The sequence below is a fragment of the Dreissena polymorpha genome, unplaced genomic scaffold (genome assembly GCF_020536995.1).
Source record: "Dreissena polymorpha isolate Duluth1 unplaced genomic scaffold, UMN_Dpol_1.0 chrUn020, whole genome shotgun sequence".
Classification (NCBI taxonomy): Eukaryota; Metazoa; Mollusca; class Bivalvia; order Myida; family Dreissenidae; genus Dreissena; species Dreissena polymorpha.
Genome location: NW_026273334.1, coordinates 356538 through 372878, shown reverse-complemented (window position 1 = coordinate 372878; position 16341 = coordinate 356538). Strand labels below are relative to the sequence as shown.

The window sequence follows — 16341 nt, the reverse complement described above, 5'->3', positions numbered from 1 at the left end:
CCAATTGAGTGTTCATAAAAGCACGTTTTGATTAGACAACTACTAAATGACATGTACCAGCTTGCCATGGATACAATACTTGGAGTATAGGAACAAGCTCTTAATAAGTAATTATGATGTGAGCAATATTTAAGGCATGTGTTCTTTGTCGGTTAAATTAATGACTCAACTCGATCAAATTCTGATACAATTTTTTTTTGTTGAATGTTTATTTTTGCACTGGAAGTTGAGCATATGTGTTTCCATATGGACATAGATACAAATTATTTTGTGCAATAAACTTAATATTTTATGTGAATTGGATTCAGAAAATTATGTCCTGCATTATTTTAAATTTTAAGTCCTGTATTTGGGCAAGATTAGCGCATAACCTCATGTCATGTGTTGTGGAAAATAGTTCATCATTTGCTTTAGTTTGAACAAATTAATGCAACTTTTACACAACAAGCATAGAAGGTAACAGTAAAAAGATTACTATAAAATGAACAGACTAAGTTAGATAAATTATGCATAGTATTATAACATAACAGTTTGTGCAATTTATTCAAAATCTGCTTACCTAGGATTTCAAAAAAATAAGGTGTTGTGTACCTATATTAAATGACACTGTGGTATATGTATATTACAGAAAGATTCCATCCTCAATGATAGTTCAGTATATATTTATGCCTCCCTTCGAAGAAGAGGGGGCATATTGTTTTGCACATGTCGGTAGGTCGGTCGGTCCGTCCGTCCACCAGTTGGTTTCCAGATGATAACTCAAGAACGCTTAGGCCTAGGATCATGAAACTTCATAGGTTCATTGATCATGACTCGCAGATGACCCCTATTGATTTTCAGGTCACTAGGTCAAAGGTCAAGGTCACAGTGACTCGATTTAGTAAAATGGTTTCCGGATGATTACTCAAGAATGCTTACGCCTAGGATCATGAAACTTCTTAGGTACATGAATCATGACTGGCAGATGACCCCTATTGATTTTCAGGTCACTAGGTCAAAGGTCAAGGTCACAGTGACTCGAAACAGTAAATGGTTTACGGATGATAAATCAAGAATGCTCACGCCTAGGATCATGAAACTTCATAGGTACATTGATCATGACTGGCAGATGACCCCTATTGATTTTCATGTCACTAGGTCAAATGTCAAGGTCACAGTGACTCGAAACAGTAAAATGGTTTCTGGATTATAACTCAAGAATAATTAGGCCTAGGATCATGAAACTGTATAGGTACATTGATCATGACTGGCAGATGACCCCTATTGATTTTCAGGTCACTAGGTCAAAGGTCAAGGTCACAGTGACAAAAGACGTATTCACACAATAGCTGCCACTACAACTGACAGCCCATATGGGGGGCATGCATGTTTTACACAAACAGCCCTTGTTGAATATATACTCTAAAGATTCCATCTGAAGTGATATTTCAGTTTATTTTAGGGCCTATTTTAATGTTTGCTTACCTGTGCCCTACCATTGATATTTCAGATGGGTAATGCTGCTGTAAAGAATAAAGAAACTCCACCAACAAATCAAACAAACAACAGTGGTGGTGAGAATTCCGCAAACATGTCAAAGCAAAGCTCATTGATCAGCCATAATAAAGACAGAGGAGCTTCAAGTATCAACGACCAAGTGGTTAATGCATCAGAAGCAATAAGAAGCCAAATCAAACACCTAGAGGCTATAGAAAATCTGGGTGCTGCGATCGTGGAGAAGCCAGAGATAGCTGCTGCAGGTATATGTGTGGATAATTGTAAAGTATAAATACGCCGGGCTGTGGGAAAATCAGGCTTGCTGCATGTACATAAAGTGTTGTTCCAGATAAGCCTTTGCATACCTACCTAATGAGGAATTTGTTAAGTAGAGACTTCCTTTTAACACAACTTTCTATAAGGGCGGAAACTGTTGTTCCTGATTAGCCTGTGCGGACTGCATTAAGCCCCATTTTCCCAGATAGGTGCTTAGTAAAATTTATCGTCACATAAATCGGTATTCCTAATTAAACTGATCATTTTTTTTTGGGTTGATGTTGAGGTTCAAATGCAAGTTAAATTGTAAGTGTATTTTGTTTTGGTTGTTAAATTTTGAAAGAAATTTATGAAATGTATAATCAGTCTTAGTGTTTTATTTTAGTAGCCTTACCAGAAGTGGCCTCTACTTCCATGCAGGTTTCTGATGCCAATATGTTGTTGTCAACTGACACAGTTGTGGAGAGACAGACACCACCATTGGATGAGAAACTGATCGATGAAGGACCTCAAGATCAGCTCATATTTGATTGTGCCTTGAAATCAGCATGTATGCTGGTATGTTACATAGACCTATTTGTATGAACCACATCATGCGATAATGGGTATTATGCCACATTTGGCAAGTGTAGCTCAAGACCAGCCGGCTCATTTCTCTTCAGTTTGATAATACCCTGTTTGTTATAAAGTCATGGAAGGTGTCAAGGTCTCATTAGCAGACATTATGGCCCCTCATCAGAGTCTACAGGGGCAGAGACCGGTCTGGAGCTATTCTGTTTGGGTATTTGATTACACCCCTTTTCACATGCCATGACTCCTATGGTACTGATGGCGTCAAATACCAAAAACAGTATTTATATTTTCTCATTTTCATTCAATCAAGTATTCAAATAGTTATGCTTTCCTTAAGTATGTTGAGAATGCTGGTTTATGGTCAGTGCCTGGCATGGAGAAAGTTTGTCTTGTAAGGAATAGACGATGAAGTTAGGGTGAGATTAAACTTGCAGTTATTGATGATAATGATGAAGTCCATACAACTTATTTCCCCAGTTTATGCTTACCAGTAAAGTTTGATACTTGTTTGTATAAAAAAATCCTCCTTAACATCCTGATTTTACAGAATGTAAACATAATGTGTACAAAACACTTAGATGTCATTTTATAATTTAAATACTTCCAAAATCAACTGCTTGTTTATGTCTGTTTCATTGCAGGTGAAACCAGAGAGTGTGCAAAAGTATGTGACAAAGAATGTTACTAAGCTACAATTACGCAGAGCTTTACCCCTTCATTTCAGCTTGGTTACTTTACTAAACAAGTTTGAAAATTTAAAGGTATGAAAACATATATTTTTAATTACCGATGTAATTGGTATTATATTACATTGTAATTCATTAAAGTGTTTGTTTAAATGGACCAAAATATTATATCAAATGTGACTTTTGGCAATCAAGTGAAGAACAACAGTCTGCTGTTTCTAAAAAAAGAATGTTCTTAGTTACATGGTAAGTCACACAAACACAAATATGTTGTAATGTAGAAACTTCTGATTAACATGTAAAAGAATATTGCTCTGCTTTTTTATCGAAGTTTTTTAATCCCCCGCCAAAAGCGCAGGGATATGAAATTGGCGTTGTCCATCTGTTCGTCTGTCCGTCAGTCAGTTCGTCTGTCACAAAATTTATTTTTGGCAGGGGATATCAATTTAACAAATTTGCTTGTTTTACCAAAGATCTGGGATCAATATACTAAATTATGTAACCACGTGCTTATATTAACCTCTGAAATATAAACCCTAAAGTGGTCAACTCAATCATTCAATCATAGAATTGAGTTTGTTTGACAGACCATTTAGGAGTTCAAAATATTGCTAAACCTTTTAAGCTTTCTTGAGCAAGCCTATATCTGTTATGTGTCCACCAATACAGTAACTTCATCAATTGGAATCGGATACGTGTAATAAAGGTCCATTATGGCCATCTTGTTTGACTTATATACATATGCAACGATTGCCAAAATAAGTTAATAATATCAAAAGCTATGTGGGTCTGGGTCTGGGAAAACATGAATGTTTAAAAGGTCTTCCCAGATTACTTGTGCAGTTCACATAGTTTAATAAGGGACGACACTTTCGGCTTTAATGTAATTTTTATGCCCCCGGTAGGGTGGCATATAGCAGTTGAACTGTCCGTCAGTCTGTCTGTCAGTCTGTCTGTCAGTCTGTGCGTCCGTCCGAAAACTTTAACATTTGCCATAACTTTTGCAATATTGAAGATAGAAACTTTATATTTGGCATGCATGTGTATCTCATGAAGCTGCACATTTTGAGTGGTGAAAGGTCAAGGTCATCCTTCAAGGTCAAAAGTCATAAAATACAATCCAAGGGAAGTAATAAGCTTTAAAAGGGAGATAATTTCTAAACCTGCCAAGTGATATACTAAAATTTTATTTCAAAGCGGCGCAATAGGGGGCATTGTGTTTCTGACAAACACATCTCTTGTTCATTCTCTTCTCACCAAAAATCCAGTTTAAAATGTTGTCCCAGATAAGAATGTGCAGACCACGCAGGCTAATCTGGGCGTATACTCTAACCTCATCCATTAAGCCCTGTTTACTTTCATCAAGGCTCATATATAACACTTGCAATGCTTGCATGTTTTCTAGGATCTGGATTTGTCACAGAACCAGATGGGACCCCAGGCGTTCCGGGCCGTCTGCCTGGCCATGTGCCACAACGCCTCTATCCTCAGTCTCAACATGTCCGACAACAAGACCGACACTGACACTGCAGTAAGCTTGCCTTTAACATCGACTGATTCTTGTTTCTAATAACAGAGTAAGAAAACTAAGTTCCCTTGTGATGAGGAGGTATTGGAATCCATCCCCAATTTGTATGTGTTCTCAAAGTTCTTCCACAAAGGTGTTTGAAATAGCAATATTGTTTTTTGCAATAAGAAAGTAAACAATATATTATAAATTTAAATTGGGCATTTAGTATGGTCTCATACCTGTACCCATCACTTTCAATGTATGCTCTTATCTAATTTAAAATTAATTACATGTACTCCAGTAATAAAGCCATTAATTGCACATATAATTTGTTGCAGGACTGCATTGGAAAGATGCTTACAGAAAACAAGACCCTTCGATATTTGGATGTGTCCAGTAATTACCTTGGAAAGGACTATTTCTCCAGAAAAGTTGGCCAAGCTCTCAAAGAAAACACCTGTTTGAAGACTCTACGGTTAGTAACGATGTTAATTCTATAAAAGTATCCAGAAACTGAATATCAACCTCTCTCTGGTGTAATGGGACTGAATGCATGTTGATGAAGTTTCCACCAAGATTAGCCTATACAGTCCACACAGGCTTATCAGGGGTGACACCCTATACAGTCCACACAGGCTTATCAGGGGTGACACCCTATACAGTTCACACAGGCTTATCAGGGGTGACACCCTATACAGTCCACACAGGCTTATCAGGGGTGACACCCTATACAGTCCACACAGGCTTATCAGGGGTGACACCCTATACAGTCCACACAGGCTTATCAGGGGTGACACCCTATACAGTCCACACAGGCTTATCAGGGGTGACACCCTATACAGTCCACACAGGCTTATCAGGGGTGACACCCTATACAGTCCACACAGGCTTATCAGGGGTGACACCCTATACAGTCCACACAGGCTTATCAGGGGTGACACCCTATACAGTCCACACAGGCTTATCAGGGGTGACACCCTATACAGTCCACACAGGCTTATCAGGGGTGACACCCTATACAGTCCACACAGGCTTATCAGGGGTGACACCCTATACAGTCCACACAGGCTTATCAGGGGTGACACTCTATACAGTCCACACAGGCTTATCAGGGGTGACACCCTATACAGTCCACACAGGCTTATCAGGGGTGACACCCTATACAGTCCACACAGGCTTATCAGGGGTGACACCCTATACAGTCCACACAGGCTTATCAGGGGTGACACCCTATACAGTCCACACAGGCTTATCAGGGGTGACACCCTATACAGTCCACACAGGCTTATCAGGGGTGACACCCTATACAGTCCACACAGGCTTATCAGGGGTGACACCCTATACAGTCCACACAGGCTTATCAGGGGTGACACCCTATACAGTCCACACAGGCTTATCAGGGGTGACACCCTATACAGTCCACACAGGCTTATCAGGGGTGACACCCTATACAGTCCACACAGGCTTATCAGGGGTGACACCCTATACAGTCCACACAGGCTTATCAGGGGTGACACCCTATACAGTCCACACAGGCTTATCAGGGGTGACACCCTATACAGTCCACACAGGCTTATCAGGGGTGACACCCTATACAGTCCACACAGGCTTATCAGGGGTGACACCCTATACAGTCCACACAGGCTTATCAGGGGTGACACCCTATACAGTCCACACAGGCTTATCAGGGGTGACACCCTATACAGTCCACACAGGCTTATCAGGGGTGACACCCTATACAGTCCACACAGGCTTATCAGGGGTGACACCCTATACAGTCCACACAGGCTTATCAGGGGTGACACCCTATACAGTCCACACAGGCTTATCAGGGGTGACACCCTATACAGTCCACACAGGCTTATCAGGGGTGACACCCTATACAGTCCACACAGGCTTATCAGGGGTGACACCCTATACAGTCCACACAGGCTTATCAGGGGTGACACCCTATACAGTCCACACAGGCTTATCAGGGGTGACACCCTATACAGTCCACACAGGCTTATCAGGGGTGACACTCTCCGCTTAAACTGGATTTTTGCTAAGAAGATACGGTAATTCATTGAAACGGAAAATACAATAAAATCGAAAAAATGTTGTCTTTGATGAGCCTGCGCTGACTGCGCAGGCTTATCTGGGATGACACTTTATGGGCATGCATTAAACCCTGTTTTCCCAGATTGAGACTCATGAGTATTGAAAGAAGAAGTATAAAGCAGACTCATGTACTATTTGTGGCAGAGGAGCACCTAAATTGGTAAAAAGAGAGTAACAAACTTTTAAAAATTGTCAAGCAAATGAGTTGCAAACTTTTTTAGCTTCTCAAATTTGTGAAAATTTAAATTTGCAAACTTCTAAAAATTGCTCTTCATTTTAACATAAAGCCCTAAAAGGTACAAACAAATTGTTTACACTTCCACAGGTGTGAGAGCATTGGTATGACAGACTGTCGGGTCTTGTTGGAAGGGCTCCAGAGCAGCTCCTCGATGACTGACCTTGACATGAGCTGTAACGATGTGTCAGACAAGGCCGGATTCGGGAAAGCTTTTTCTCAGTGGCTAGCCAAGGTGAACATCTCTTTATCTGGTGGAGAGGATATGTTATAGTTGGATAATATTTGGATAGTTATTATTGGAACGAAATAACGAAATAGTCAAGTTGGAGTATACTAATATTGAAGCCAATCTTCTGATACTAGTTTCCTGAAACTATTGCATTTCCTAGTCATCTACTGGTATGTCTACCTGCAATTTGAAGAAATAGCACCACACTTTTTCCTGTTTTTTTCTCTTTATAACATCTTTGTAATTGACTATCCCTTGATTATTTAAAGTGACCCAATTCCATCTAGTAATTAATAAACAGATGAACCTTTTTAAGTTCCTTTTTTTGTCCATGGTTGTTTATTCCAGGATTTAAAGTTCACTGCACATCCCTTGAATAATTCAACCACTTGTGATATTACTAGTATATACTGATAGAATGCAAACATATACTTGGTTAACGAAACTCTAGATTTACAAGTACTTGCTTATCAATTTTAAGAGCAATAATTATGTCATCAAAATGTGTACATAGATGTGAAATATATAATGATGAATTATTCTGTGTAAAACTTACCGATTACTTAATTAACAAGAATTATCTTATCAATTTAGGAGCAAATAATTATGTCCTTAAATTGTGGGCATGAATGTTAAACATGTAATGATGAATGACTGAGCATAACACTTTCTCTAGAGTACTCAATGATAGCAAATATATATTATGATGAATGATTGTGTTTAACACTCTCTCTGGATATTATTTGTTCATAGTACATGTGTGTTTCCTCTTTTACAGCCAGACTGCAGCCTGCGCAGTGTGAGTCTGAGCCGGTGTGAGCTGGACGGTTCCACCATGGTGGAGGTGCTCAAGGGACTTCAAGAGAACAAGTCTCTGCAAGAGATTAATCTTAATGGCACTCGGGTAAGGCGGAGGGCTTGACCATACCAGCCTTGTTCCGGGAAACTTGGCTTACCGGTAATGCATGTGCTTGACCATACCAGCCTTGTTCCGGGAAACTTGGCTTACCGGTAATGCATGTGCCATGCCAGCCTTGTTCCGGGAAACTTGGCTTTCCGGTAATGCATGTGCGTACTGTCATCCATGATTAGCCTTTGCAGTCTGCACAGGCTTATCAAGGATGACCCTTTTCACTTGTGTTGAATTTTAAATTTGAAGAATGTCTCTTCCAGTTATGCAGAAATTTTTGTGCGTGATAAGCCTGTGTTGAGCTGCACAGGCTAATCAGGTTGTAACTAGAGGCACATGTATTAAGCAATGTTGAGCTGCACAGGCTAATTAGGTTGTAACTAGAGGCACATGTATTAAGCAATGTTGAGCTGCACAGGCTAATCAGGTTGTAACTAGAGGCACATGTATTAAGCAATGTTGAGCTGCACAGGCTAATCAGGTTGTAACTAGAGGCACATGTATTAAGCAATGTTGAGCTGCACAGGCAAATCAGGTTGTAACTAGAGGCACATGTATTAAGCAATGTTGAGCTGCACAGGCTAATCAGGTTGTAACTAGAGGCACATGCCACAGGCTAATCAGGTTGTAACTAGAGGCACATGCCACAGGCTAATCAGGTTGTAACTAGAGGCACATGCATTAAGCAATGTTTTCCAAGAACAAGGCTCATGTTGAACATAAAAAAGTTATTCACTTTTGCAATTAAACATTTGATAGTATTTAGTATTTCTTAAGATTCCTGTAAAGCATACATTAATTTATCAAATGTGAATACCAAACATTCAACACCAAGATATTTAATGAACATTGTCACACATGTAGTTGACTTGCATTATTTATGAAAGTAGATGTATGTTGAGTTTTGAACTGCACCATTAGCAGTATTTTACTTTCAGTTCAACAATTTAGGTCAGTTGGTCAGTCTGGTTGTCATGGCAGCCAAGCACCCAACACTGACCACTCTTTGTGTGGACAGTTGTCGTTGTAGTTCAGCAGACCTCTCATGTGGTACGTATTGATGAAGAAAATGGTTGTTCTTTAAAGACGTAATAAATAATAACTCAGTTTACGGTAGTATACCTTTCTTCTATTGGTGACTTGGTTTGTTTTATTAAATTAATGACAATTTCTGAACACCTAAATGTTGTTCAAATGTTTTGTTGATCTCTTCAGGACACCAAATGATTCATTATACTACTAACTACCGTAATTTCTCTAAGTTTTTGGAGATGTATATTTAAAGTACAAGATTAACTCAGGATAAAACAGGGAACCTCACCCAGGAACACATATATTATAGTCCAAGGGGATCAAAAAGTGAATGCCAGTCATTGTAAATGTATGAGTGTTCCTTTTATAAAATATCGAAAGCAAAGATAATTTAGCTGATTGTTGCATTCTTTGGATTTTTACAATTCAGCTATACCTCAATGTGAAGACATCTCAAAGTTAAAAGTATCAAGTTGAATGACTGTAAATGTTCCATTAATAAAATATTTAAAACAAAGATCAATTTGCTGATTATTGCATTCATTTGAATTTTTGCATTTCAGAGGTACCTCAATGTGAAAACTTTTCAAAGTTAAGAGTATTGAGTTTGAATGACTGTGAGTTGACAGATGACTTTATTACTTCCCTGGAAAAGAAGTGCAAAGGGAAGCTACTCTGCATGACCGAGATTGACCTCACAGATAACAGACTACTGAGCACACAAAGTCTGGCATGTGTTCAGAGAATGACCGCAGGTACAGTCATGTTAACTGTATAGTGTTTTTCCACACACACACATCCACAAAAAATTCACTTGACAATTATTGTTGATGTCTTGATGTTAAATGTTGAAAGATGAAAACAGCTTGAGAAATGTGAAAGAAGTTGTCTTTACAAACATGTAATGTTGATGGACCAACTGACAAACTAAGCATATGATTCCAATATAAAACCTCTCTCAAATTTGTTATCAGCATGTTTGAAATACTGTTTGTTTATTGCAGATGAGTTCACCCTTCCTTCACTGCGTAGGCTTCACTACGGGATGAACAAGGGAGACAACCTCACAGCCCGCCTGAAGGAGTTACCTAATCTGCAGTATGTGAACATCAGATTGTGTCACATTTCACATGAGGAGGTGTCAGAACTTGGCAAGTTGTTTACAGCATTTGTTTCTGGTTTTTTGTGTGTTTCAGCTTTTAATACAGATAAGGCCAGTCAAGGTTTTCCTATTTTTATGCCCCCGGTAGGGTGGCATATAGCAGTTGAACTGTCCGTCAGTCAGTATGTCCAGTATGTGTGTCTGACAGTTTGTGTGTATGTCAGTTTGTCCGTCCGTCCGTCCAGAAAAAAACTTTAACGTTGGCGATAACTTTTGCATTATTGAAGATTGAAACTTGATATTTGGCATGCACATGTATCTCAGAAGATAGCAACTTGATATTTGGCATGCACATTTTGAGTGGTGAAAGGTGAAGGTCAAGGTCATGCTTCAAGGTCAAATGTCAACTAGAAATGGCGCGGCAGAGGCCGACGCGTATCCCCACGCCGCATGTTTGACCCAAGGGCGCCCCAGGGTTGATCATGGGGCCATGCATAGTTGAGATTGACTGTATTGTCATAAGAGAAGTTCAGTATCAATTAGAAGTGAATGGGTGTAAAAATAAAGAAGTTATAGTAAAAGGCAATTTTGGGAGGGTGTGGCCTATGTGGGCGGGGTGCCCCAGGGTTGGTAATGGGGCCATGCATAGTTGAGATTGACCGTATTGTCATAAGAGAGGTTCAGTATCAATTTGAAGTGAATCAGTGTATTAATGAAGAAATTATAGTAAAAGGCAATTTTGGGCGGGTGTGGTCTATGTGGGCGTGGCGCCCCAGGGTTGGCAACGGGGCCATGCATAGTTGAGTTTGACCGTTTTGTCATAAGAGAGGTTCAGTATCAATTTGAAGTGAATCAGTGTAGAAATGAAGAAGTTAATGTAAAATAACCTAAATTTTTTTTATAGTAAATGGATTTTTTTGGTGGGTGTGGCCTATGTGGGCGGGCGCCCCAGGGTTGGGATTGGGGCCATGCATAGTTGAGATTGACCCTAATGTCATAACAAAAGTTCAGTATCAATTTGAAGTGAATCCTTGTAGAAATGAAAAAATTATAGTAAATGGAAATTTTTGGTGGGTGTGGCCTATGTGGGCGGGGCGCCCCAGGGTTGGGAATGGGGCCATGCATGGTTGAGATTGACCGTATTGTCATAGGTGAGGTCCAGTATCAATTTGAAGTGAATCGGTGTAGAAATAAAGAAGTAAATGTAAAATAACCTAAAAAAATGAGTGATAATTTCTGACGCGGCCCCACCCCAACCCCTATAACTTTTGACCCAGGGGTCAGATCAAAATTCCAAATAGTGCACCGTCGCACATATGCTCATAGCTACCATGTGTGTAAATTTCAAGGTTCTAGTGCTTTTAGTGTAGGAGGAGATAGTGGCCAGGACGGACGGACGGACAGACGGACGGACGGACGGCGGAGATCACCACAATATCCCCACCTTTTTTTCAAAAAGCGTGGGGATAAATATATGGCGTCTGTCCGTCCGAAAACTTTAACATTGGCCATAACTTTTTCAGTATTGAAGATAGCAACATGATATTTGGCATGCACATGTATCTCAGAAGATAGCAACTTGATATTTGGCATGCACATGTATCTCATGAAGCTGCACATTTTGAGTGGTGGAAGTTCAAGGTCAAGGTCATCCTTTAAGGTCAAAGGTAAAAAAAAAATCAAAGCGGCGTTCTCATGAAGCTGCACATTTTAAGTGGTGGAAGTTCAAGGTCATCCTTAAAGGTCAAGGTCATCCTTCAAGGTCAAAGGTAAAAAAATATATATATATAAATTCTAAGCAGCATTCTCATGAAGCTGCACATTTTGAGTAGTGGATGTTCAAGGTCAAGGTCATCCTTCAAGGTCAAAGGTAAAAAAAAAAAAAAAAAATTCAAAGCGGCGCAATAGGGGGCATTGTGTTTCTGACGAACACATCTCTTGTTCACTATTGAAGATAGCAACTTGATATTTGGCATGCATGTGTATCTCATGGAGCTGAACATTTTGAGTGGTGAAAGGTGAAGGTGAAGGTCATCCTTCAAGGTCAAATGTCAAATATATGGCGTCTGTCCGTCCGAAAACTTTAACATTGGCAATAACTTTTTCAATATTGAAGATGGCAACTTGATATTTGGCATGCATGTGCATCTCCCAGAGCTTCACATTTTGAGTGGTGAAAGGTGAAGGTTAAAGTCATCCTTCAAGGTCAAATGTCTAATATATGGCGTCTGTCTGTCCGTCCAAAAACTTTAACATTGGCCATAACTTTTTCACTATTGAAGATAGCAACTTGATATTTGGCATGCACGTGTATCTCATGGAGCTGAACATTTTGAGTGGTGAAAGGTGAAGGTCAAGGTCATTCTTCAAGGTCAAATGTCAAATATATGGCGTCTGTCCGTCGGACGAAAACTTTAACATTGGCCATAACTTTTTCAATATTGAAGATAGCAACTTGATATTTGGCATGCATGTGTATCTTATGAAGCTGCACATTTTGAGCGGTGGAAGTTCAAGGTCAAGGTCTAAGGTCAAAAAAATTATTAAAAGCGGCGTTCTCATGAAGCTGCACATTTTGAGTGATGGAAGTACAAGGTCAAGGTTATCCTTCAAGGTCAAAGGTAAAAAAAAAAATGTTTCAAAGCGGCGCAATAGGGGGCATTGTGTTTCTGACAAACACATCTCTTGTTATACAGGAGGTTAATCCTATATAAGCTGTATTCAGATCAATTCCTGTACAAGAGTTATGTCTACATGTATATACAACTGATAAGCTTTTTTTTGGTATAACGTTTATTATAGAATATTTTTATGTAAGTCTAATAAGCTTTTACTGATTTGGATCAATATTTTAATATTTTTGAATGACAGATTTATATCTTGTGAATTAACACTTCGAAATACTATAATATTAAATAAAACAAAACTTGATAAAAATACATTGTTTATCAAACAAGCCCTACTTTAACATAGGACCAATACAAATGACACTTGGACCTGTGGAAAATCACTGGAACTTGTCTTACCAGACAAGTGCCTGAACATATAATTTCTGTGCCCTGGGCCCATTTATACCAACCCATTCTTAGACTTTAAAATAAAGAATAGAGTTAGAACCAACAAAAATACCTCCCGCATTTCAATATACACAGTCTTTCACGGGTGATTATGCTATTAACAAACTGTCTACATGAACAATGATCTAAATAGATTAATCTTAATTCTCTGACTTAAGTCTAAGAATTGTTTTTGAATATGGGCCCTGATGTTGATAGCACCAGCATATCATGTATAATATGATGAGGTGTCTGATTGTCAGCCATATATCAGCAATCAAGCGTATTTCAGGCCGCTATGTAGCAGGCTCCAGTTCCAACATCACAAGTCTTGTCCTGGATGGACTGAAGCTTTCAGGAACAACATGTCTCAAAGAGGTTTTAGGTAAGTAAAACTTAAACAATCTATAGAATGTATCTATATGCTGACTACTCTTCCTGTTAAAATACTGGAAGAGTTCGTGCTTATGACCACTCCTAACCTGTATCTATAACCAAACATCACCTTGACTTTGAAAACATTTGGAGAGATAATCATACCATGAAAATGAAGTTTAACAGGGGTTATACAAGAGTCACACTGCTGGTTGGTTGGTTGGTTGGTTGGTTGGTTGGTTGGTTGGTTGGTTGGCCGCATACAATTTCTCAGTTTGAGAAAACTTATGCATTCCTTACAGATTTAATTGAAACATAAAATCTGACAAGAAGTGTAGATGTACAAGACCTAATTTGTATGAGCAGTATTCCATTTATGTTCCCTTTAAATCAGCCATGTGCCAAGCTGCTATCCCTGTGGCAAAGTGGTTCTGTGGTTTTTAGCTTCTATTTTTTGAAAAAAAATTATGAGCTATTGTCATCACCTTGGCGTCGGCGTTGGCGTCCGGTTAAGTTTTGCGTTTAGGTCCACTTTTCTCAGAAAGTATCAATGCTATTGCATTCAAACTTGGTACACTTACTTACTATCATGAGGGGACTGGGCAGGCAAAGTAAGATAACTCTGGCGTGCATTTTGACAGAATTATGTGCCCTTTTTATACTTAGAAAATTGAAAATTTTAGTTAAGTTTTGTGTTTAGGTCCATTTTATTCCTTAAGTATCAAAGCTATTGTTTTCATACTTGCAACACTTACTTACTATCATAAGGGGACTGTGCAGGCAAAGTTATGTAACTCTGACTGGCATTTTGACAGAATTATGTGCCCTTTTTATACTTAGAAAATTGAAAATTTGGTTAAGTTTTGTGTTTAGGTCCACTTTATTCCTACAGTATCAAAGCTATTGCTTTCATACTTGCAACACTTATTAACTATCATAAGGGGACTGTGCAGGCAAAGTAATGTAACTCTGACTGGCATTTTGACAGAATTATGTGCCCTTTTTATACTTAAAAAATTACAAATTTGGTTAAGTTTTGTGTTTAGGTCCACTTTATTCCTACAGTATCAAAGCTATTGCTTTCATACTTGCATCACTTATTAACTATCATAAGGGGACTGTGCAGGCAAAGTTATGTAACTCTGACTGGCATTTGGACGGAATTATGGGCCCTTTTTATACTTAGAAAATTGAAAATTTGGTTAAGTTTTGTGTTTTGGTCCACTTTACCCCTAAAGTATCATAGATATTGCTTTCATACTTGGAACACTCGCAAACTATCATAAGGGTACAGTAAAAGGACAAGTTGCCTAACTCTGGTTTTCATTTTTACGGAATTATGGCCCTTTTTTGACTTAGTAACTTTGAATATATGGTTAAATTTTGTGTTTCGATCCACTTTACTTGTAAAGTATCAAGGCTATTGCTTTCAAACTTCAAATACTTTCATGCTATCATGAGGTTACTGTAACTGGCAAGTTGAATTTTACCTTGACCTTTGAATGACCTTTACTCTCAAGGTAAAATTATTAAATTTTGCTAAAATTGCCATAACTTCTTTATTTGTGATTAGATTTGATTGATACTTTGACAAAACTACGCTTACCTGACATACCACAATAGACTCCACCCAAACCATCCCCCGTGCCCTCCCCCCCCTCCCCCCCCCCCCCGAATCCTCCCCCCCCCCTATTTTTTTTTTTTTTTTTTTTAAGATAATCTCACCTCACAAATGACCACCACACCCTCACACTTTACCCCCCCCCCCACCCCACCCCCCCCCACCCCACCCCCCCACCCCACCCACCCCAATTTTTTTTTGAAACGGTTAAAAACACAAATATTTAATTTTATTATTTTATTTTAGAAATACCGTCCAACCATCGCACCCAAGAATCCCCTCCCCCTAACCCACCCCACCCCCCACCCCCGAATTTTTTTTATTTTTTTTTGCATTTTTTTTTTCCGCATTTTTGGAAGATAATGTAATAAATGTCCACGCCCTCACACTATACACCCCTCTTTTCTACCCCTCCCTCCTTTGTGATTTAAATTGAGAGTCCCTTCATCTTTAAAAAGAGAATAGATGAGCGGTCTGCACCCGCAAGGTGGTGCTCTTGTTTTAGCCATGTGCCAAGCTGCTATCCATGTAGCAAAGCGGGCCTGTTGTATTTTTAGTCATGTTTGTGATAAACTATAGTTCAAATTTTCCATTAAATACCAATCAGAGTTGTTATAATTTTATCACATATCACATCGTGTTTTGGACTGTAATTAGTTAAAATGTATATGAGCTGTTCCACAACAATCCTGTTTTAATGACCAAAATGGTTTTATTAGCTCATCTATTTTTTGAAAAAAAATGAGCTATTGTCATCGCCTTGGCGTCGGCCGTTGGCGTTGGCGTCCGGTTAAGTTTTGCGTTAGGTCCTTTTTTCTCAGAAAGCATCAATGCTATTGCATTCAAACTTGGTACACTTACTTACTATCATGAGGGGACTGGGCAGGCAAAGTTAGATAACTCTGGCGTGCATTTTGACAGAATTATGTGCCCTTTTTATACTTAGGAAATTGAAAATTTTGGTTAAGTTTTGTGTTTAGGTCCATTTTATTCCTTAAGTATCAAAGCTATTGCTTTCATACTTGCAACACTTACTAACTATCATAAGGGGACTGTGCAGGCAAAGTTATGTAACTCTGACTGGCATTTTGACAGAATTATGTGCCCTTTTTATACTTAGAAAATTGAAAATTTGGTTAAGTTTTGTGTTTAGGTCC

General features: G+C 38.9%; 1 protein-coding gene across 3 annotated transcripts in view; it reads left to right on the top strand.

Annotated features, from left to right (window-relative positions):
* Positions 1-16341, top strand: part of LOC127863611 (uncharacterized) — a 31192-nt gene that overhangs the window by 3993 nt on the left and 10858 nt on the right. For 2 of the 3 annotated variants that reach the window (XM_052403213.1, XM_052403215.1), the window contains exons 2-12: positions 1490-1739; positions 2138-2310; positions 2967-3086; positions 4417-4542; positions 4860-4996; positions 6947-7091; positions 7867-7992; positions 8937-9048; positions 9594-9785; positions 10035-10181; positions 13481-13573. In XM_052403213.1, the coding sequence (XP_052259173.1) occupies positions 1490-1739; positions 2138-2310; positions 2967-3086; positions 4417-4542; positions 4860-4996; positions 6947-7091; positions 7867-7992; positions 8937-9048; positions 9594-9785; positions 10035-10181; positions 13481-13573 (1621 nt within the window). The remainder of the gene's footprint in view (positions 1-1489; positions 1740-2137; positions 2311-2966; positions 3087-4416; positions 4543-4859; positions 4997-6946; positions 7092-7866; positions 7993-8936; positions 9049-9593; positions 9786-10034; positions 10182-13480; positions 13574-16341) is intronic. The other variant, XM_052403214.1, reaches the window with a different exon arrangement.